This window comes from Equus przewalskii, chromosome 27 (assembly GCF_037783145.1).
Source record: "Equus przewalskii isolate Varuska chromosome 27, EquPr2, whole genome shotgun sequence".
NCBI lineage: Eukaryota > Metazoa > Chordata > Mammalia > Perissodactyla > Equidae > Equus > Equus przewalskii.
The window spans coordinates 29,164,576-29,189,045 of record NC_091857.1 but is presented as its reverse complement, the minus strand read 5'-3'; the positions used below and the strand labels follow the sequence as shown (position 1 = coordinate 29,189,045).

Genomic DNA, 24,470 nt, shown 5'->3' with positions numbered 1-24,470 from the left:
TGGAGCCGGAGAGACAAAACCCATATGTGTGACCCCATGTCTGATAATGTGAAACAGGGAGTGAGTGTCAACAGCGAGTGGTCCAGACAAGAGGTGCTGGGGTCAGAGGTGGGAGAGATTGCTGTGGACTGGAGTGGTCAAGACTGGCTTTTTGGAGGAGAGGGGCTTGGTCATGGGAGAAAGAGCAGGCAAGAGGGAAAGGTATAAACACCAAGGCAAGTGGCCAGAAGCACTCAAGGGGAGTCTAGAGGGCTGAGCATGAGCTGGAATAGCGGGTGTGGGCAGGAAAGCCACAGAGAATGAGCCAGAAAAGTAAAGTGGAGCAAGACTGAGACTGCCTTTGAAAGCTAAGTTAAAGACTTTATTTGGACTTTATTCTGCAAGCAACAGGGAGCCTAAAGAAATGACCTAATGCTATTGTCTTTTGGGGACAGTGTACAGGATGTCGTGGGAGAGAAGAGGCATAAAGGCAGGACATCAGTTCAGGAGCAATTTTAGTCATACACACTGGGAGGAGTTAAGGGCTTGAAGAGCAGGGCACGGAGAAGGAGAGAATTTTAGAGATTTTTGCAAAGTTCGGTTCACTTATAATAACAACTAACATGCCAGGCTCTGTTCTCGGCTCTTGCATGTTAGCTGATTTAATGCTCCCAACAACCCTATGAGATAGGCTGTTTATTATACAGTATCCCCCCTTGTCCACAGGGGGTACTTTCCAAGACCCCCAGTGGATGTGTGAAACCACAGAGAGTACCGAACCCTATATATCCTATGACAAAGTTTAATTTATAAATTAGGCATAGTAAGAGATTAACAAAAATAACTAATAATGTAATAAAACAATTGTAACAATATACCGTATAAAAGTTATGTGAATGTGGTCTCTATCTTATTGTACTGTCCTCACCCTTCTCTCGTGATGAAGTGAGGTGACACAGTGCCTACAGGAGGAGACGCAGGGAGGGGAATGACGTGGGCATTGTGACGTAGCATTAGGCTAATAACGACCTTCTGACTATTTCTCAGAAGGAGGATCATCTGCTTCCGGGTCGACCTTGGGTAACTGAAACCACGGAAAGTGAAACCATGGATAAAGGGGGAATGTTGTGTATATATTTAATTGTTTATTATATATATTATGGGTTGTTTATATAATAGATAATAGGTTGCTTATATTATAGACATATATACACATATATAAAAGGAAAAAATATATAAAATATCAATTTTGTGGATGAGAAAGCAGGCACAGAGAGGTTGCAGACCTCACACAGCTAGAGAATTAGAGGACAGTGGGGTGTGGACATGAACGCCTCTGAGCTCAGCTCTCCAGGTCTGCAGTGGAGGGTGGCTGAGGGACCCATCAGGATGATCCAGACCCTCAGCCTGGAGACTAGGAGACAGTGGTGCCCATTGCCAGGGATACTAGGAGGATGCAGTTTAGAGGACAAGATGATAAATTCACTTAAAAAAATACTGTTCTGCATTTCAGATGGGAGAGACCTTTAAAGAGAATGTCCATATCCAGCAATGCCCTTGGGAAGGTCATGCTGGAGAGGGTCATGCTCCCCTGGGCGGGACGGCCTGAGGGCTCATGCTGTGATAAAGCGGCTCAGGGAGAGTGGTGGGGTCACAGTGGCAGGGACCTGCAGTCACTGGACTTTTCCTGTGCCGTCTGCTCACTTCTTACAGATGACAAACTCCTCTGCCTTCTCAAACAAAAACTCTGTACTCCCCACATCCCTGAACCTCTCTCCAGCTTAATCTCTTCCCTTCACAGTCAGGCTTCTAGAAAGGGTCCTCTGTGCCCTGGCCTCCACTGCATCTCCTCCGGCCCACGTCCCATCCATTCCTCAGTGTGTGTCTGTCCCACACACGCCGTGACCACTGATCCCTTCCCTCAGATCATGGGACCTACTACTGTCCTGTCCAAGAGATGGGGGAGATCCTAATCCTTGCCCATCTCTGGAATTTTGGGACTCTGAACAAAAGCCCTCCCGGACCTCTGCTCCCTGGTGCCCTTCTCCCCACTTGTCGCTATCTCCTCCATCGCAGAGCCCTCTGCACACCTGCCCACCCACAGTGAGCTCCTTCCTGTACCTGGGCTCTCTTCTTCCTCCTGCACTCTCCAACCTGGCCCCACGTCCATCCCGAACCTCAGAGAGCCAAGGACTCTCTCTCCCTTCAGCCCTGGCTCCTCCTGGAAACTCCACCCCATGCATGGATTGCCTTCACTCTCCTCCCAGAAACCTGTTGCTCCGCGTGTCCAGACCGTCTACACCGTATGCATCACATCCTCCCATCCCCCCTTGACAACCAAGCGCCCCAACCTAGCCCCGCTCCTCTCCTGCTTCCTGCTCTCAGGGACTGGTACCTCATCCTCCAAGGAGTCCCATCTGGAAGCCTCGGCTCTGTCCCCCTCCCTATGCCCTCCCAATCTGATGTTCTGGCTGAGAATAAGCCCTCCTCTCAGTTCCCAGCCTCAGCCGCAACCCTGTCACTTCTGCTGTCAGGCTTTTAACTGGCCTCCCCCTCCTTTTCCTCCCACTTCCAGTGGTTCTCCCCTTTGCCCTTCAATATCTTCTTTCTAATCACATCACTCCCCTACTTCAGATCCGGCCCCCACCCGCCCCGCCCTTAAGATCAAGCCCAGCTCCTGAGAATAGTGTGCAGGGCCCGCTGTGACTCACCCACCTTCCTCCTTTTAGCTTCCGTGGCAGCCACTCCTCTGCCCCAGCCTGTGTCCCCCAGGCTGCCGAGCTCACTGCAGCTCCAGAAGCCGGGCTGTGATCTTCGATGTCCCTACACCTCTGAGTAGACTCTTCTGCCACTTGGAATCCCCCCTCCCCTCTGTCCGCTCAGTGGTCACATTCTCCACCATCCCCACCCCCAGGTCACAGTTAGTCCTTTCCTTTTCTGTGCTTCCTCTGTTCCTTGTATAGCTGTTATCATGGCTCTACTTATTTTCTCATTTGTCTGTCTCCAGACTAGACAGGCAGCTACCGCTTACACAGGCCTGATGCTCAATGAATGCTCAAAGAATTACAGAGCAAATGAACAGAGGTGAGGCCCCAGCCTCCAACCCTTTTGAAACTCCTCCCGCCTTCTGATACCCTCACCACCAGGCGTTTGAGACAAGTGCTCAGAGGAAGAGTCTCGAAATGGTCACTTGGGAAGAGAGCAGAGGGGGTAAACCAGAAGTTGGGTCCAGGGGTGCACGACAACCAGCAGAAGGGAGCTGCAAGAAGGACTCAAACGGAACCGGAAGCCAGAGAAAATGCCCTGTCTTCACGCCATGTTCACTGCAGCATCCTTCACAAAAGCCAAGAGGGGGAAGCCGCCTAAGTGTCCATCAGTGGAAGAATGGATAAAACAAATGCTGTGTATACACACAATGGACTATTATTCAGCCTTAAAAAGGAAGGGAATTCTGACGCGTGCTACAACATGGATGAACCTTGAGGACATTACGCTCAGTGAAATAAGCGAGTCACAAAAGGGCAAATACTGTAGGATTCGCTCACACGAGGGACTTAGACTAGTCAAGTTCATGGAAACAGAAAGTGGAACGGTGGCTGCCAGGGGCTGGGGGAAGGGAAAACGGGGAGTTATTATTTAATGGATAGAGTTTCAGTTTCGCAAGACCAAAAGCGTTCTGGAGATTGTTTGCACAACAATGTGAATATACTTAATGCTACTGAACTATACACTTAGAAATGGCTAGGATGGTAAATTATATGTTATCAGTTGTTTTAACTACGATTAAAAAAATGCCATGACTTAACTGTGAAGATTAAATTAACTAATTTTCATAAAGTGCTTCAAGCACTGCAATAAGTGTGAGCCATTGTTAACGAAGGGAAGGAGGAAGAATGAAGGGAATTAAGAATGCGATGGGATAGGAGAAAGCTACCAGATATTAATATCTACCAGATATTAAGACGTCATTAATGTACAGAAATGAAGACAGTGTTGCACCCCAGGATAGAAATATTACTCATGGACCAGAAGAAGGAACCTAGAGATTGAGCCGGGTGTGTATGGGACTGTGGTATTGGACAGGGGTGATGTGGCAGTGGCGGGGGGAACGGAGGGGGAGAGTGGCACATCTGGTTACCCACAGGAAAAAAGTGGGATTGAGTTCCCGTACAAAAATCAATTCCAGAAGGATTAAAGACTTACACGTGAAAAGCAGAACTTGAAGGAAAAAAACAGAGGATAACAATGTTCAGATCTTGGAAGGGGAAATGATTCCTTAAATACAAAAAGCACCAAGTGAAAAAAACAAAAGATTGATACATTTGACTACGTTAAAATTAAGAACTATGGGTCATTAAAACGCACCACAAAGAAAGTGAAAAGATAAGCCACAAATGGAGAGAACATATTTTCAATACATATAATCAAAAGACTTAGGGCTTCTGCAGATAAATACGAAACAGACAATCCAAATTTTTTAAATGGATGAAAGTCATGAACAGGCATTTCATAGAAGAGGAAACATATCTGATACACACATGAAAAGAAACTTAGTTTTAGTAGTAATCAGGGAAATGCAAATTAAGACCATAATGAAGATCTCATTTTACGCCTTCTAGATTGGCACAGATTAAGAAGCCTGACAATACCAAGTGTTGGAGAAGGTGTGGATCAGTGGACAGTCTTGAACACGGCTGGTGGGAGTGTTAACTCTCTCCGGAACACACACCGGCATCTTTTAAATATGAACATTTTCACACCCTAAGACTCAGCAATTTCACTCTCAAGAGTCTGCGGCCTACATATCCCTTTCCTGAAACCCTTTGGAATTCAAAATTCTTCCGATTTTAGAGAAGTAATCCTACGCATTGGGGCAGAAACTCATAGTCAAATACATTGTTATTTCTCCAGTGAAACATGCAAATATGCACATTAAGTGAGATAAATGAAGATGAATTAAAACTTCTAGTTAGTTCTGGTTGGATCAGGTTTTTCTGCCACATGAATTTTTTTTAAAAAAACTCTTGGTTTTTCAGAGCTTTTTGGCTTTCAGAACTGCAATAAGGGGCTGTAGCCCTGTGCTTTAGAGACAATATTACATACATGCCCACCAGGAAACATGTATAAAGTTGTTCAGAGAAGCGCAGCTCTTACCAGTAAAAACCTGGAAACAACCCGAATGCCCATCATCATGAGAATGGATGAAGAATGCAGCGTCACTCAGCAGTGCTAAGGAATGGACACAGCTACACACAACAATATGGATGGACCACTGACACAACGTTGACTGAAAAAAAGCTAGTCCCAGAAAATTGCATGCAGTTAGACACCATTTTTATTAGCCAAAAGAAAAGAAATATTAAAAAAGGTATGTATGTAACATATAGACCTATGTAAGAAAACAAATATGAAAAAGGAAAGGAATAAACTCCAATCTCAGGATAGTCGTTGCCACTGGGAAGGACAGGGCACTGGGACAGGGGAGGAAGTAGGCAACTTGCTTGCAGATTTTAGTTCTTTGGGGTGTAAAGCATTATCTATTCTGCTTTACAATGTGCGTAAGTGTTACACAGATTATTTTGTATACATCAAATATATAAAAGAATTTAAAAAGAAAACATAAATTATTAAAGCCTTTTTTCACGACGACTTTTCTCCCAGAACTCTTTTAGATTAAACGGAGACCAGAGATGTTGGAAGCAAGGAGTCAGGTAATCATAATATCATAGCAAACAAAAATATAAGTATTTATTCCTGGGCATATTGAGCCACAAAAGTCTCATAGGGGCATAGAGGAAGCAGCAACATCTGGTAAAAACCTGGACACGGGGAAAGAGACAAGAAGTTAGGAGTCAAGGACAACAGTAAAATCAACAGTCTCACATCCATTCTTTAGTCTCCTTAGGGCGATCAACTCAAACAATGCTGCCAGAGTCAACTCCTAAAAGTATGACCATGCTCCTTCCCTGTTTATGCTGAAGCCTCACGAGGTGGAGGAAGCCTGGATCCCTGAGCCACGGCTGAGGAGAGCCACCCAGGAGAGCTCCCCAAGCCGCATCGGACTGTGCTGTGCGCAGGAAATAGCCCTTCCCTGGGTAAAGGCGCTGAGTTGTTTGTTAGAACAGCTAATGTTAATTACCTTGGCTAAAGCTTAGCAAGGCTATGTAACCTGCCCAAGGTCTCAATGCTTGGGGGTAGTGAGAGCCCTAGACCCTTATCTGATCGACATTAAAGACTAGGCCCTTAAATATGATTTCTCTATTTAGACAAGAATAGGAAAAGATACTGGGAAGACCATGAGTTCAGACCATTTGGTAGAAGAGAGATGATAAGAGGCTGGGCTGTGGTGAAGAAGAAATTAGGATCCTAAGAGTCTGCTGAAGGGGAAGGACGTGAGGAGCCAGGACAATGGGATTAGAGAGAGAAGGTTCTTAAGGGAGAGTATCAGTGATTAACATAAGGCAAGTTTCAAGTGTGCAGAATAGTTGGCGCGTGTAAAAGATGTGGCCCAGCTGGAGGAAAATGAGAGGCGGCAGGTCAGAGGAGGGGAAAGTCAAGAGAGGGAAGAAGAGGGCATCAGATGGTTTCAGAATGGGCCACGGGAGAAAGTGGGTTGGGCTCTGGAAAGGTGGAGCCATAGCCAATGCCCGTTGGGTAAAAAAAATCACCAAGGGAGGAGAGTTTCTGTGGTTCTGCAAGAGCCAGCCCCTCGCTACGGAGTGAGGAGGAATTTAAAGGGTCTCAGGCAGCAGGGGGCTTGAACTTGCTCCAGCAGGGTCAGCCACTCGTGGACAGAGCACACACAGTGGGTGATGAGGACGATGAGTCAGGGCGATGCTCAGTGGGCCTCGTGGGAGGAGAAAGAGAAGCCTTCACAGAAGAGAGAGTAGGGCTGAAATCACAGACCAAGGAGTCTGCTGGGAGAAAAGGCTCAGGAAAAGATAAGTGAGAGCCTGTAAGTCAGAGACGAATTCGTGGCCCAGCTAAGCTAAAAGGTGACACCCAGACAAAAGGGCTAAACGTGTGAGTCAGATGGGTGAGCACAGCATCCGAACCAAGCAGCCCTCAGCAAGTAAACAGGAGTGCATTTTCCAAGGCAGGCAAACTGTGTTCCAGGGAGCCCTGGGTTCTGAGGAGGTACCCGGGGACCTCACAGGTCGAGAAAGGCAGGAAAGCTCACATCTCAGGAAGCTCCACCTTTATCTCTTAGATTAATGAGAGATCTGGGAAAGAATCCAGTTGAAAGGAAGGATCTATGGCTAAACACTAAAAAGTCGGAAAGACGATGCTCTTTTTTTTTTTCCAGTGAGGAAGATTGGCCCTGAGCTAACATCTGTTACCATTCTTCCTCTTTTTGCTTGAGGAGGATTGTCGCTGAGCTAACATCCATGCCAATTTTCCTCTATTTTATGTAGGATGCTGCCACAGTGTGGCTTGACAAGCCATGATAGGTCCACACCCGGGATCCGAACGTGCGAACCCTGGACCACCGAAGTGGAGCACACAAACTCAACCACTATGCCACCAGGCCAGCCCCAGGAAAGACAATGCTCTTGAGGAAAGGACAATTAAATATATATATTATTCATATAATATATATTTGTTTATGTAATATGTATATATTAAACATTTACATATATAAATATATATGTATATGTCATGGACCATGTATATATATGTATATGTGTAAACATAAATGTATATATATTTGTTATATAGCTAAATGCGTAAACGTATGTAATACATATATCTCAACAAATGGTGAGGAACATTATCATAAAAGCACTTGATTTGAATATATGCATGAAGGTTCTGATTGATTTTGTACGCACTCTTCCACAATATCTGATAATCGGGTATTTGGGGCACACAGCAGGCCATCAACAACGCTGTATTTAATGAAGGAATTAGTGGACTGAATTGGACATCAGGTAATGCAAACATCTCCTACAGCTGGCTTTAGAAAGTGTTTTCTGTGGGGGCGCCTGGCCGGTGAGTTTGAATCTATGCTGAGAAAAGCGGCCTCTCAGGGACTCAGGGAGCTGTCGTCCTTGTGTTGGTCCCTGGTCAGCTCTTCTCAGCAACTCCCTTGGCCTGGAATTGGTCCATCTTTTCTCTGACTGCTTCTGATACTCGAGTCTAAAGGATGCATCTTGCAGGACCTAATTGGGTGGGTCCTCACGAATGAAAGAAAGGCAAACACACCAAGTCAAGAAGCCAACAGAGCTCTAATGAAATGTTTTAAGCGTCCGTCTATACCAAGAGCCAGAAGCATCTAGTACGTCTTTATGAAGAGTAAGGAGTAGCAGAAAAAGCAAGGGGCACCGTTAGGGTCCCAACAGGCCACCCATGGCTCCAATTGGGCCACGTAAAGAGAGCTTAACAAAGGGACTGGACAGAGGTGTCAGTAGGATATGTAACACCTCAAAGGATGGTGCAGCACCCCCGGGTAGAGAGATGCCACCACCCCAAGCCTGAAGGGGCAAGAGCAGTGGTTTCCAGAATTCAGAGGGGGACCCCCCGTGGAGAGGGGGGAGCATGGAGCAGGGGCCTTCGGGGAGGGTTGTGCCACTCCCAGTGTGTTATGCTGTTATGTCAGCTGCTTTGACGCCCGCATCTCTCATCAGACTGAGAGCCCCTGGCGGGCAAGGGGGTGTACCCCTCCTGTGGTGTGCCCAGCACCTGGGACTGTTCGACTCACCGAGACTGTGTTCCTCCTGCGTGACACAAGGATACCTTTGCCACTGGATTTCTGAGAGATTTGTACGAGGCAACTGCAGAAGTCAAAATGCACACAAACTTTAGCCTTTCTCACCAGCTGTCTCTAAGCTTGAATGAAAGATCTGCTGGGGTCAAGGTTCCAGAAGGCCCTCTGCCTGTGGTAGCTGCAAGGAGCGGGATGGAGCAGTGGGCACATCAGCCCCCTTGCAAAGCCAGCTGCCTCAGTTGGTCAATGAAGATACGAGGAACTGACTTGTTGGTTGGCGTGACTATTACATAAAACCCTGCCTTTAGCTGTCCAGTGCCAGCACCCAATATATGCCAGATACCATCACCAACGTCAGGCCACCTTACGTTCAAAGGGAAAATGGGACTTCCGAAAAAGGCCTTCGGGACGTGGACACTTTACAGTCTAAATTATATGCCTTCTCTGGTCCTAAGTGAAAACAAACATATATGGCATGGTATGATCAGAACTAAATATTACACCCCCAACCTGCGTATACGAAAAAAAGACACTGGAAGGAGAATTGCCAAGATGGTAGCAGGGTATTTTTGGGTGACAAAAAAGAGGTGGGCTTTAAAAAAAATTTTTTTCCCCTATAAATTTTAAGATACTTTCCAAGTTTTTGTGAGTTTGCATTGCTTTAAAATGAAAGAGAGCAAAATAAACTTTCTTAAAAAGTAAAATAAAATTCATGCCTGGATAGAAGACAGCTTTTAAATATGAGGGTCTCTGAGGCAATTTTTTCAGACATGTAAAATTTTCCACAATGTCATAATCAACTACTCTTTTGTATAACTCAATTGGCCCCAAGAGCCATGAAAAGTTTATCTAGGAGGAAAGATATATCCTTTGAATTTTCTTCTAGTTTATTTTTTTATTGCTTTTTTTTTTGGATGCACAGGATCCAAAAATTGGATATTTTTGCTGTCTTTAGGAGCCTCTGTATTATTTGGGGTTCTGAGTGGAGCATGCTTATCAGTTGAAAAAAACCCCTTAAATCTCAAGAGATCTGAGAATGGGATATATAATTTCTGTACAAGCTTTCTGCATTGGGAAGAAGTAACAGTCTGAACTATGGAACTATTCTTAGAAGTTGGATAAACTATTACTGTTTTTTCTGTTTCAAGATAAATATGATTATAGTTGAAAACTTGAAAATCTTGCCAAATATGCCAAAATATGCCAAAACTAGGAAAATAAAAATCCCCAGTAAATCCCACTATCAAGAAAAAAACTGTTGGGGCCAGCCCGGTGGCACAGTGGTTAAGTTCACACACTCCGATTCGGCAGCCAGGGGTTTGTTGGTTCAGATCCTGGGCATGGACCTACACATCGCTCATCAAGCCATCCCGAGGTGGCATCCCACACAGAAGAACTAGAAGGACATACAACTAGGATAAAAACCATGTAGTGGGGCTTTGGGGAGAAAAAAAAAGAAGAAGATTGGCAACAGATGTTAGCTCAGGGCCAATCTTCCTTACCAAAAAAAAAAAAAAAAGAAGAAGAAGAAGAAAGGAGAAAAACAAAAAAGAAAAGAACTGTTCACCTTTAAAGAACATCCTTCTAGTCACTTTTCTATGTATAAATGCCCTTCCCCCTCAGGGGATCATACACATATTACTTTGCGTGCTACTTTTTCCCATTTATTAAATATATTCGTGAAAGTTTTAACATGAGCATCATTTTAAAGAGCTGCATGGTCTCTTATTTTACGGATGTAGCAGCTCTATTTACAATATCCCCTTGGAGACACTCAGGTGATTTCCATTTTCTAACATCATAAACAGTTCTACATGCAGCATCCTTAGAGCTCAATCTGTGTGCACAAGCATGGCCGTTTCCACAGGAATTCTTGGAAGTAGATTGCTTTGTCAAAAGGTATTCAAAATACTAAGGCTTTTGATACACACGGCCGAACTGTTATCCAGAAAATTTGTGCCAATTCACGCTCCTGCCAGAACTGTATGGAGTGCCCCTGGAAGCTTCTATTTTCTTAGGACATGTGCCTGACCATATTCTTGAAGGCTAACAGAGGAAGAAAAAAAAAAACAGACTCCCGTTTATAAGCCCACAGCCCTCTCTGACCCAGGAGGTCTGTGCCCAGGGTGAGCTACAGCCGCATGCTTCTGCCACCCTGCGATGGAAGGAATTTACCTGGACGGGAGTGAAGGAGCCCACTGTGTGGTTTCAGGAAGAGGCCCAAGGTAATTCAGGTCTGATTCAAGTCTGACGGTTTCCTTGTTGACACTGAGCTCTGAACCGTTTGCAGGGTTTTTTTTTTTTTTGAGTGGTTATTTCCCTCCCAGGCTGATTTTGTTTGCGCCCTCTCTTTCCTGGCAAACTACCCTCCACCCCAATACGTGTGATAACAAGACATTCAACCATTTAATTTTTATTTCTTTGGCTACCGTTTAACGTGAAACTGAAGTTAATCACTCTTTACAACCTGTGTTTATTTAGATAATGAGGCTGCTGCTCCTAAGGGACTCTGTCTTGGCAGTGGGAGCCCCTGGCACCTTGATCTTTGGCTGAAAAGTCCTGGCCTGCCCACACTTGGCCTTGGGATGGCCTTAGCCCAGCCTCTGAGGCCCAGTGTGTGGTTTTCTCACTCTCTTAGTAAGGAAACAGAATCTCTGGAGCCCACCCAGAAAATGTAACTGCAGCAGGAAATGACGGGCCACAGCGGCTGCCCAGCCAGGGGACGGCTCTGGAGCCCTGCTTTCACGCCCAGGTCTGTGGCAGGTTCACTCCCTTCTGGGGTTGAGAGGCGGCTCCTCTCTTACTCATTGGGAGCCAATAATGATCAATCACTTTCATACCTTTCTTTCGGTTTCTCTTCCACCAGATGAGGCATGAGTCCTGATGGATCTGACTCGCTAGAAGATCTTTCAGAAACGTCTTTGGGTCAGCCCCCTCAAGATCAGACCCCAGACCTACTTTGTTCGAATTCGCGTGACTGTAAGATGTCACTTTTTGAAGCCGGTCTCACGGCTGGCTTGGTCATCGGCCTCACCGCTCTGCCTTTTCATTTGGTGGTTGTGGTGGTCAGCCTTTCGAGTGGCTTGCTAGGGCTGCCCTAACACGTCCCACACACTGAGTGACTTAAACCGCAGAAATTCGTTTCCTCTCCGTTCTGGAGGCTACAAGTCCAAGGTGTCAAGGAGGGTTGGTTGCTTCTGAGGCCTGTCTCCTCGCCTTGCAAACGGCCGTCCTCTCCCTGTGTCTTCACATGGTCTTCCCTCTGCATGCATCTGTGTCCTGATTTCCTCTTTTTATAAGGACACAAGTCATATTAGGGCCCACCCATATGACCTCAATTTAACTTAGTCACCTCTTTAAAGACACTATCTCCAAACACAGTCACATTCTGAGGTCCTGGGGGTTAAGATTTCAACATAGGAATTTTCGGGGGACACAATTCAGCCCATAACAGCCTTCAAGATGGCCCCCAATGATCTTCACCTCCTGGAATTCACACCCCGTGTAGCCTCCTCTCTCAACGTATCAGAGCTGGTCTGTGGGACCCGTAGACTATGGCAGAGGTGACAGTGTGTCGATTCCATTTGCCCTTGTGCATCACTTGCTCTGGGAGAAGCAAGCTGCCATGTCATGAGGACACTCAAGAGATCCATGTGGGGAGAACCAAGGCCTCCCGCCAACAACCAGTGCCAACCTGTCCGCCACATGACTGAGTCACCCTGGAAGCCCAGCCCTCAGGTGACTTCAGCCCTAGCCAACATCCCAACTGCCACCTCACCAGACCTGGTGAGACCCTGAGCAAGAACTGCCCCAATAAGCTACCCCAGAATTCCTGCCCCACAGAAACTGAGTGAATAAACGTTGGTTTTTGTTTTAAGCCATTAAATTTGGAGGTATTTCACTACATAGCAATAGAAAATATATACACATTTTGATACTTAGAAGTGGGTTGCTGGGCTAAAAAAATCCTAACAATGTGGGAGTGGCTTTGGGACTGGGCTTTGGGCATAAGTTGGGAAGACCCTGAAGAGAGTGAAAGTTTACGGCCTTGAAGAGAAGCCCAGCATCTGTCACCTTTGTGCCCAGAGGCCAAGTGCATCTTCAGGGCAGAACTTCCCAACTTCACCCCTCAATGCACACAGGTATCCCCGGGCTGCCCCCCAGCCATTGATTTTGGCACTGGGCAGCACCTCCCTTTCCCCCACTGTGCCATACGAATGTTAATTTTCTGTGTGTGATGATGAGGAAAAGGCACGGAAGCAACGTTCAGGGCCAGGCCGTGCTGTGTGACCAACGCCTCGCCACGGCCTCCCCTGCCTCCCACATTCCAGATGGGCCCAGCTTAGGGCGACACACACAGAACGTGGAGGCTCTGCTCACCCTCCTCTGGGCCAAGACTCAGAGCCTTGCTGAGGACAGGTGTGAGCATCCAACACCCTGGGAATACCCAGTAGGAGCTGGTCCTGAGAGCCAGGCCTCGGGCAGCCCTGAGGATGCTGTGGGAGCATGATGGCATCACACGACTCAGGGGCTCACACGCACAGGTCCCGACTCCCACCTGGGGCGTCCCCCTCTTCACCACCACTCAGCTCCTTCCTCCTGAACTTACCCTACATAGGAAGTCTACAGAATTGAAAGAGCAGCTGGCCCTGTATAACAGACCCAAACAACACGTTCAGAAAAATATACTGTGGGGTTGGAGATCGACAGCAGAAAAAGCAGGTGAAGGGTTAATACCTCTACTCTATGACGAGCTCATAAAAATTATGAAAAAAATAAAGATCCCAACACAAAAAAAGGACAAAGCCTCGAGAGACAATGTGTGCAACTCCAATAACCACAAAAACATGGGAAATGTCCCAGGTCATTAATATTCAAAGGAAGGCAAATAAAAAAATATACAGAAAGACCACTTTATAACTATTAAATTGGAAACAAGAAGAAAAACCATCCATTACTCTGCCAACGTTGTAGGGAAACTCACAGTTGTGCACCGCTGTTTACGCATATTAATTGGTACAAAAAGTTTTTGGAAAGAACTCTGGTGATATGTATGAAGACCTGTAAACCAGCCTACGCCTTCTTTTTTTTTTTTTGAGGAAGATTAGCCCTGAGCTAACGTCCACTGCCAATCCTCCTCTTTTTGCTGAGGAAGATTGGCCCTGAGCTAACACCTGCACCCATCTTCCTCTATTTCACATGTGGGACGCCTACCACAGCATGGCTTGATGAGCAGTACATAGGTCTGCGCCTGGGATCCAAACCGGCGAGCCCCTGGCCACCAAAGCGGAGAGCTCGAACTTAACCGCTGTGCCACCGGGCCGACCCCAGGGCTATGACCTCTTTTGGTCTAAAACTTCTGGGAATGTATCCTAAGGAAATAATCCAGAAGAAAGAGAAAGCTACAAGCACAAGTTCATTATACATTATTTATAATATTTGAAAATCAGAAACAATGAAATAATCCAGCCACTAGGGAATGGTTAAGTACATTATGTACTATATCCTTTCAACAAGATGTTAGGAAGTGATTGACATTGTTAGGATTATGTGGGCCACATGGGAGAATACCCATGATACAGACTTAAATTTAAAAGCAGAATTCCAATGTATCTGCTTTAGACTTGCCATTATGTAAAAACTGTTCTTTGCTCATCTACCAGGGCTTGGAAAACATCCTAAAAAAGAAAAATCTTTTCATCGGATGGGTAAAATTTGTGGCTGAATCTTTTTCTTATTTCTGTTAAGTGTAGTTATGGTGCTTGTGCAGAAGAACAATAACCATAATAATCATCTTTTAGAAAGAACTGGAAATGCTCTCCCTCAGTATCTGAGAGCTAAAGCCACACTCAGCTGTGCCTCCTGACCCTGGAGAGCTTCACCGAGGCCCAACCGGTCTTCACCACGTGGGCTCCCAACGGGGTACCAGACTCTGAAGCATCCGGGGTTTCACCAGACTTCCGCTTATCCTCAGGAGGAAAAGTACACCCCCACCTTGCAGAGGCGCACGGGGAGAACCGACCCCTCGGACCTCAGGCAACCATCTTACCCAGCTCCGGCCCGGTTCTAGGGTTCTTCAAAGCGCTGTGGCCGAGCCACAGTAAAGACTGGGAACTCAGAGCAGAGATCACACAGCGGCAGCCCATGGACCGGATGTGGCCCGTAGGCATGTTTTGCTTGGCTGGCCCAGTGTTTTAAAAAGTTGGAACATTTCACATGTTTAAAAAAAGTCTGGGTTTCCAGGATCTCATGAGCGGGTGGAAGCTGTGACAAGCCAGACCCACATTCCCGGCCGGCAGCTGTCCACCTGCAGGGCCCAGTGGGGGCGCCTCCCTTCCGAGGGGCCTTGACTCATCCACACATCTCAGTATTCATGTGGGCCCTCCTACACGGTGCCGGGCACCTGCGGGAGTTCCACAGCAAAGGGACAGACACCATCTCTGTGGGGCTTACTTTCTCCTGGGAGATGAACCGTACACACATAAGTGACAATTTCCATGTCATGAAGAGGATCAAACGGGGGACAGCTCGAGAGGGGACCGCAGGGACTAAATGCTGTGCTGGCAGGGTTCCCTGGGAAACCTCTCGGAGTTGACATCTGAGTTGGTTCCCAAATGACCAGAGGGAGCTGGCCACACAGAGACCTGGGGCGAGGACATTCCAGGCCAAAGGAAGAGCTTGTGCAAAGACCCCAGGGTATGAATGGGTGCGGACTGCTCCAGAGAGAGTGAGGGAAGGAGACCGGCAAGACCACAGCTGGGAGACTGGACTTACTCTAATTACAATGGGCAAAGTGGACGGCTCTAGGAAGCGGCATGGGAAGGGGACGTGATCAGATGAAATTTAAATAAAATGCCTCTGGCTGCTGGGTGAAGAAGAAACTAAGGGAGGGTAGGGAGTCAGGGAGAAGGGAGGCCAGGAGATCAGGCAGGAGGGGCCAGATGGTCCAGGTAAGACGCCCAGAGCAGGCTGGGAGCAAAGTAGCTGGATCAGAAATGACGCAGTGGGGGGCGCCCACAGGACTTGCAGAGGGAGGGGATGGGTAGCCGGTGGGAGACAGAGGGTCAAGAGCGTGCTTTTCAAAGTGGGTGATGTGAAAGTCTGTTTATACAAGAGGGATAAGCACATGATTTTGTAGGGCACCCATGCCAAGTGCAGTTTAAACTTTCACGCACAGTTTACCTGGGCCAAGGAGGAAACTCTTTTCAGCATTCAGTTCGATGGAGAGAAATGTGTCGGCAGGGGCAGCGCATGGTTTGTACTTGTGCACGCAGGCACGGCTCTGCCCTTGAGCGCTAGCCTAAAAGGTGAGAACAGAGCAGGGCCTTCTGCATGAGGCTGGGGGGTGAGACGAACAGGCACTCTCCAGGTGATGAGATGAGCTGAGCCTTCTCAAGGGCCCTGTCATCCCCCCTGGGAGCATCTTCCCACCGCAGAGCACAGGCCAGGGGGCTGTGGCACTTTGGCAGTGGCTCACCAACGCAGACGGGCTGGATCCCCAACCTCAGGCGTACTCACGGGGCAATGGACAGGAACACTTGACTGTGAGGGCAGGAGGGAGGGGAGAAGGATGGGCAGGCTGTTTTTGTGACTTTGCCAGGGCTCATGCTTTTCAAACTGAACAGCTAAGCAAGGGGCACTGTCTTCCACTCACAGACCTTTTCCATGTCAACAAGGGTCATTCACTGTGTTACCAGAGCCAATCTGAGGATTCCTCCAACTCTGTATGGAAACCTGTCTTTGAGCCACAGTGTCTGCTAGCATTTTATTTGGCTGATTACTTTTCCCTTTAAACCCAACTCCCGTCCAATTTTCCAGGAAGCTACGGCAGCGAGCTTCCGAGAGTCAATCATTGTTCTACATACAGAACTACCTACTTGGCTGGCCCACTTCGTCCGCTCAAAAGAACAGCTGAAATAGATGTGACTTATTGCTGCCTCCTGAAACACACGTGGCTAACTGAGACTTAGGAAGCCTGAGAAATGGGGTGCCCTGCCCCAATATTAAAAACTGGGGTCCCTTTTTGCAGAAATGGGTCGGATCACTAAGCATCCCTTATCCAGCCAAGGAGATCAGATAATATGGGGAGCTGGATGTTCAGAAGGGCAGTGGTCAGATCTGCCTTTTAGAAGGATGCCTCCAGCCACTCTGGCGAGAAAGACAAGCCTGGGAGTAGGGAGGCTCCTCAATGGCCAGGCCACGGTCCCTTGACTCAATGCAGCACCAGGAATGAGGGAGGAGGGAGTGAGACACTGCACACACAGGTGTTATATGAGAGGGGGAATGGCGTTTCAGGAATTCACAGGTCACTGTGGGGGCACGGGCCGAGGGTGTGCCATTGACAATGGGGAGCCACCCTCACAAGTACCTTTCTGCCCTGTTTGGCAGCCGAGCCTGCTAGGACGGGAGCCTTCCCCCCCAGATCTAATTAAGAGCAGCTGGATGCCCGCTTCAGCCTGCCTTTGTGGTCTGCAGGGCTGCCCCTCCAGAGCCCGGTCCACCCTCGACAGAAGGGCCTTCCTTCCCAGAATGCTAGGCGAGGGGCCTTGGCGGCACATGGTCCCCGGGATCTGCTCTCTCGTTCTCTCCCATCTTGCCTGAGAGTTTGCCTGGGGAGTCAGGTCACAAGATGCTCTTTTTCACATCCAAGATATTACTTATATATGAATTTCTTTTTAAAGTTCATGTAGAATTTCATATGTGATCCATGAATAAACTGGAGCAGTTTAATACATGAAGGAGCTCATTTGAGATTTTGAAGAATAAAGAGCAACTCCTCAGGCTGTTTCACAGCTGGGTGTGTCCTCTCTGATAATATGGGGGGTGGAGAGCAGGCTGTTTCACCACCACAGATTGGGGTGCATAACGGTTAGTTGTAACTGTCCGTTTGGCGAGGCTATGGTGCTGCCCGGTTGTTTGGTGAAACACTAGTCCAGATGTTGCTGTGAAGGTGTTTTTAAGCTGTGACTAACATGTCAATCAGCAGACTTTGAGGAAAGCGGGTCCCCCTCCATAATGTGGGCGGGCCTCAAGCAATCAGAGGAAGGCCTTCAAGCAAAGACTGAAGTTTCCCGAAAAAGGAATTTTTCTCAGAGCTGTAACATAGAACTTCTACCTGGGTTTCCAGCCAGCTGTCCTGTGGAATTTAGCCTCAAGATTGAACATCACCTCTTTCCTCAATTTCCAGCCGGCCAGCCTGCCCTGCAAATCTCAAACTTGCCAGTCACCATAAGTGTGTGAGCCAATTTCTTAAAATCTCTCTCTCTCATTCGTTATATATATATATATATAAATAAAGATATATATATAAGATACATATATAAATAAAGATATATATATGCTATATATATAAAGATACATATATATATGCTATATATATAAATAAAGATATATGTATATATGATATATATATAAAGAGCTATCTCTGATGGGGGCCGGCCCAGTGGAGTAGCAGTTAAGTTTGCGTGCTCCACTTCGGCAGCCCGGGGTTCACAGGTTCGGATCCCGGGCACAGACCTACACACCGCTCATCAAGCCATGCTGTGGCGGTATCCCACATACAAAGTAGAGGAAGATTGGCACAGATGTTAGCTCAGGGCCAGTCTTCCTCACCAAAATAACAATAATAATAACAATAATAATTAATAATAGTAATAATGATAGAGGATGACTTGGATGGGTGGCGCTGTCAGGCCCGCATCTCGGCCATCGTCTCTTAGCTCCAAACTGCAGACTTCTAAGAACAGCGACTCGCTGAACTCTTCCCCACACAGAACACGCTGGCTGCGTCCAGCCGCAGGGCCTCGCACCGGCTCTTCTCTCTACCTGGTTCCCCCCAAGGACGGGCAGGCTCCCTCTCTCTCCTCCTTCAAGTGTCCGCGCAGCTTGCCCCTCACAGCATAGAATGTGTCCTCCCTGAGCACACTCCCCGAAACGCTGTTCTCCTTAGCGCTCACCCGCACCCGAAATACAACAATTAGCTCATTTACCATCTGTTTTCTCATTGCCCCCTTGTCCACTGCTAAAGCTAGCTCCATGTAGACTCTGTGTTGGTCACTGAATCCTCCCCCACGCCTAGAACAAGGCCCCGTATACAGCAGGCACTCAATAACTGTTCAGTGTGGAATGACTGAACGACGGATTTGGGAATGTGGGGAAGAAGGAGGCCTGACCGTGGTGGGTGGTTCCCCCCAGCCCTCGACTTTCCCTCTAGTCCACGTACTGGCCGCTGCTGGCCTCCTTCTTGGGGAAGAAGCACCCTGATTATAGCCACCCGTAAACATGTACCAAAGGGGGGGAGCTGCTCTGCTTCCGGGGCGCAGACATCCCTCTCCTGAGTCCTCCTGCCGTAGGCCGCAGAGTAGATGTTGAGCAGCTTGGAGGGGTGGCAGTGCAGCGTCAGCTCCTGGTCTTCACACACGGTTTTGTTCTTTAATTCATCTGAAGCAGAAACAAACAGTGGCGGCACCATCAGCTTCCCTGGGCAGGAATCGAGAGCTCTGCCTGCATCCCAGCCGCTCATCCCCCCGGAGCTGCACCCTGAGAGGGACGATCGGGGGGGCCCTGGCTGCCCGTGGGGGTCTTTGACCCTGAAAGACCAAGCCTCTGCAGGAAGAGGGTGGGAGAGCCCATCGACGAGCGCAAAGACCCAGGAATTAGACTACAGCGCAAATGGCGGGGAGATGCCAGGGGAAGGAGGCACGGCTGGCCGGGCGAGGTCCTGGCGGATAGGAGGTTTCTCTCTCTCCCAACTTGAGGTCCCACATTCCTTCACTGAAGGGAACCTTTCCCTAAGTTTTAGTTAGCTTGGGACCCACACAGGTAAAGACCAGGAGCTGCCTGATGGAAGGTTAACCTCTGCAGAGGCCCGGTTAACCCTCACCCCCAACTTCAGAACGTTCTAGCGTCCCATGTATGTATTTAAAAAAGAGGTGATATAAACACAGATTATTTCCTTTGCTAGGAAAGGGGGAAAGTCAAGTCAAGGAGTCTGTGAAGCGTCCCTCTTCAGAGAAGGATAAAGAACCGGCCCCAAAGCTGGTGAACCAGCAGCAGCTGCCGCTCGGGCTGACGCGACGTCCTAGGTCAGGACCATCGGAACCAGGTCATACGTGGTTCCCAGAGAAGTTCGTGACAAGTTTGTTTGTTTGTTTCGTCTGAGTGCCACAGTAAAATTTCCCTTTGCAATGTCATCCGGAGTTGACATTATAAATGCACTGCTGAAGAAAATATCAGTTTTTCTTAAAGAGTGTACCGAAAAACTATTTAATGAATAAAAATGTTCAGTAAATAAAATTTGATTTTTTTAAAGTAATAATAGTGAACACCCCAGACACACACAAAAACACATAGCGTACGATTCTCTTTACGTGAGATATCCAGAAAAGGCAAACTTATAGAGACAGAATGCAGGTTGGTTGTCCTGAGGCTGAGGGCTGGGAACACTGGAGGATGATGGCAAATGGAGGCAAGGACATTTTTTGAGATGATGGAAATATTCTCCAGCTGGACTGTGGTGACAGCCGCACTACTCAGTACATTTACTAAAAATCATTGAATCGCACACTTAAAATGGGCAAATTTTATACTACGTAAATGATACCCCCATAAAGATATTTTTAAAATAACAATAGTGAATATTTATTGAGCACTTCCTTTGAACTCCATCTTCTTCTAAGATCTTTAAAAGGGTCAGTGAATTTAATACTCAAAACAGCCCATGTAGGAAACAGGTCTTCATATCCTTTGCGTGTTGTATTTTGAATTTTTGGAAACTGTTTGGAGCAGCAATTCAGATATTCTGGATGCTAAGTCTTGTCTCTTCTATGTTATAAATATCTTTCCCTAGGCTGCCACTGAAACTCTGCAAAAGCAAAGCAAAACACAAAGGGGACCATGGTCACTTATTTGTATGTGCACTTCTCTCATTCCCATCAACGTTTCGTAAACAAAAATCATGAAAAAAGCTAGCCACTCCATCACCTTCTGTCCTAGCTTTTTCTACTTTGAAATGGCAACCATGGGCACATTTTTCAGCCAAACAAGCAAACAAGAGCTAAACTACGGGAGCTGCTCGGGTCGTCAGGGGCTGCCTGGGATGCAGAGGGAGAGTGTGTCAAGAGTAAGGGAAACTAGTCTACCCCACCCCCGCGCCATCACACACACACACACGCACACATGCACACGCACACATACGCCGGCACTCACTTCTCTTCTTTCCTGGATGAGTGATGCAGGCTGATCCCAGCTCCCTGATACACCACAAGCCAAAGTTTTTCAAATTGTGATCTGAAGCCCATTCATGGGTCATGAAATCAATTTAATGAGTTGTGACTAGTAATTTTAAAAAATAAAGAATAGTTTAGAAAATATCAAAGTGTGTCACACCAAAAAAGGATAAACAATATTTTATAATTTTAAAAAAACTTTTTAGAGGCCAGCTTGGTGGCGTAGTGGTTAAGTTCACATGGTCTGCTTCGGTGACCTGGGGTTTGTGGGTTTTGATCCTGGGCACAGACATACACACTGCTCATCAAGCCATACTGTGGCGGCATCCCACATACAAAATAGAGGAAGATTTGCAGAGCTGTTACGTCAGGAATAATATTCCTCATGCAAAAGGAGAAAGATTGGCAACAGATGTTAGCTCAGGGCCAATCTTCTTCACCAAAAAAACAAAACAAAAACATCCCACAAAAAAGCAAAAACTTTTCAGTTGTACGTGTGTTACGCTGGGCTAAAACATAGAGTGTTCTTCTTACTCTGGGTTGCAATCAAACCAATTTGAAAGTTCCCACCTGAACCTTACAGGAAGGTGTGAATAGTTAACATCAGGGTGACGATGGGAACTTTGGGGACCTTGTCTCCTAGAACCGATGATGCTTAAGCCCCAAACTTAAAACACGCAAGAAAATAATTTCTAAATAGAAATTCCACTTTTCTGTAACTTGTAAATTCCCATCCCTTTCTACCCTAGACAGAGAAGCCACAGTGAGGTCAAACTTTCAGGCTGCACGAAGGAAAACTTTTGAGGATCTCAAGATGACCACCAGCTCCGGTGCTGGGAAACCTTGGCTGTTCTTTAACACGTGATGATGGGAACATTCAAGATGAACGAAAGGTGCGGAGCAGAAACCAGGTCACCGATGCTCAGAAAATCCCCCCCTCCGAGTACCCCAACACATAAGGAAGCATCAGAGGGGGGAAAATTGAAGCGGTGACTAAGCAAATGTTTAGAATGCCCTTTATCCACTAACTGGAATCTTAACACAACAGCTTAAACTTAGAGCCAAGAAAAGTTTTGTTTTCTTTTTCTAAATGAAAAGAACACTGACTCCAATTCTGACATCAGATGGTTTGATTTCGGTGAGTCATATCTGCACTGGTACAAGTTTTTCAGGGCATTTTATGAGTAACTCCAAAATCCCCCCAACACTGAAATATTGCCTGACTTCAAAGCCCCAGAGCGAATGACGGCCTTCGATGCTGAACAGAGGGCATGGGCAGACACCAAAAGAGCTCAAGCACCCTTCCAACCAGGAGAATCCCAAAAAATGTTAAGAATGCCTTCCAGCGATAGAGTTTGCCAAAAAGGAGGGCGAGAGAAGGCAGGACAAAAACACAGCCTTATCTTAGCAAACTGGAAACTTCTTTAACAGGAATGGTTTCTTTCTTCTTTTTTTTTTAATCAGAATTTTTTAAATTTTAAGAGTTGCGGTTTTTTTTTTCTTTTTTTTAAAGGCACAACAGGAAATGCATTTATGAGCCAGCATCCCTCTGGGGTATTAAAGCCCATTTATTAACGGCAGCCTCAATGCCAGCCCAACTCACCCAGAGCATGCCAACGCCCACCCGCAGAGCCTTCACGATCTGTCCCCAGATGATGGGCAAAGCATCTCCTGGAATGGAGGGGCCTGCGAGTGTCCCATTACGAGCTTGGGATTACTGTTGTGTGACGCTGAGTCACTTGGTTCCTTGGGAATGTGCTAAATCACTGTCGCCTAAGAGTGACATTTCTGGGTTCTAAAAACAACAGGATTACTAGCATAATTGCTGCTTTTCTTGGAGAAGGAGAATTTGTTTTCGGGCTGGGTTAGAGCGCTCAACGGTCCCAGATTAGAAAAGGTATGGACAGCCTTCTAGAAGTGGGTCGACAACTGCCCTGTGGGTTGGGATGGGGACAGTGACAGGACCCCGGGCAGAGGTGGAACCATGACTGCTTAGACGACAATAGCCACAAGTTCTGTGGGCCATTTCCTCCTCTTTTTTTTTGAGGACGGTTAGCCCTGAGCTAACTACTGCCAATCCTCCTCTTTTTGCTGAGGAAGACTGGCCCTGAGCTAACATCCGTGCCCATCTTCCTTTACTTTATACATGGGACGCCTACCACAGCATGGCTTCTTGCCAAGCAGTGCCACGTCTGCACCAGGATCCAAACTGGTGAACTCTGGGCCGCCGAGAAGCGGAAGGTGCGAACTTCACCACTGTGCCACCGGGCCTGCCCTCCTCCTCTTTAATAACACATAGACATATTTGCATAAAGCAGCGGCCTTTCAAAGGTGGGCAAGGGGAGTGATCTGTCACAATGGGAATATTTTATTACTGACATTATTTACAATTGCCAGTGCATGGCAATAGGAACCTGTAGCCAGATATCTAGTCACTTTTATTATGTTTTTAACTTTAGGCAGTGCACCCTGCTATTGCCTGAACCCAGGGCAGTCTACACCCCTCCCACCCTTGGTATATCACTGCCTTTCAGTCATTCGCACGTTTAGCAAGAATTGCCTATCGGAATAATAGCTACCAATTACTGAGTTGAACCCCACCACAGGTCCTGTGCTAGGCATTTTACAGATGGCACTGGACATTTACAGTCTGCACAAGAGCTCTATGCAGAGCTCTATGCAAGAGCTCTCTGCACAAGGCTCCATTACAATGGAGCCTTGGAGCCTCAGAGAGTTTCCATGCACTGCCCACGATCACATAGCAGACAGGGCTAAGACCCCAGAGCTGCCTAAGCCCGAAGCCTTACTGAGACCAAAATTCCCTGAAGGGATGAGACTTATGGAGGAGGTGAAGCATGGTGCACACTCCGGGAAAAGAAAGTTCTAGTGAGGATTGCTGGTGAAATAGCTCTCCAAACACCAAACACACAAACAAGCTCCGATCTGCAGTGTTTGCCCATTTCCCAGGTATAAATATGCCCATCGTGGCAGACTTCCCTGCACACGGGCAGAGGTGGGAAGAGATGCGCAGCCCTGGCTCTCCTGACAAGAGCTGGCTCTGCGTGCTGTGGGTGCAGCCGTGGACCCTCTGGACGATCAGAGCGTCATGCAGGGGCTGGGCCTGGGGCCAATGGAGGAGAAAAACCTCAGGAGGTGAGAGGGCTGCAGAAAAGAGGCAGGAGGATGTAGGGACAGCCGCACTTCCACCTCTAGTTCACAGCAGCCATAGGAGCCGCCTCCCCAACGAAAGGTTCACTCAGGTCACCAATGTCCAGGTTACACAAGCTGCTCGGGTCTGAATGTTGGTGTCCCTGTAAAATTCAAATGTCGAAATCCTAATGCCCAAGGTGATGGTGTTAGGAGGTGGGGCCTTGGAGGTACCTAGGTCATGAGGGCGGAGCTCTCATGAGTGGAATGAATGCCCTTACAAAACAGACCCCAGAGTCCCTTGCCCCTTCTGCTCTGTATGGTTATAGCAAAAAGACAGCCATCTGTGAGGAAGTGGGTCCTCGGCAGACATCAGATCTGCTGGCACCTTGATCTTGGACATCCCAGCA

The 24,470-nt window shown here is 47.3% G+C and overlaps 1 protein-coding gene across 14 annotated transcripts in view; it reads right to left on the bottom strand.

Moving 5' to 3' along the window:
• The window catches only part of EVA1C (eva-1 homolog C), a 117,716-nt gene that overhangs the window by 53,345 nt on the left and 39,901 nt on the right, over window positions 1-24,470 (bottom strand). For all 14 annotated transcript variants that reach the window (XM_070597123.1, XM_008534555.2, XM_008534554.2 and 11 more), the window contains one exon: window positions 18,974-19,126. In XM_070597123.1, the coding sequence (XP_070453224.1) occupies window positions 18,974-19,126 (153 nt within the window). The remainder of the gene's footprint in view (window positions 1-18,973; window positions 19,127-24,470) is intronic.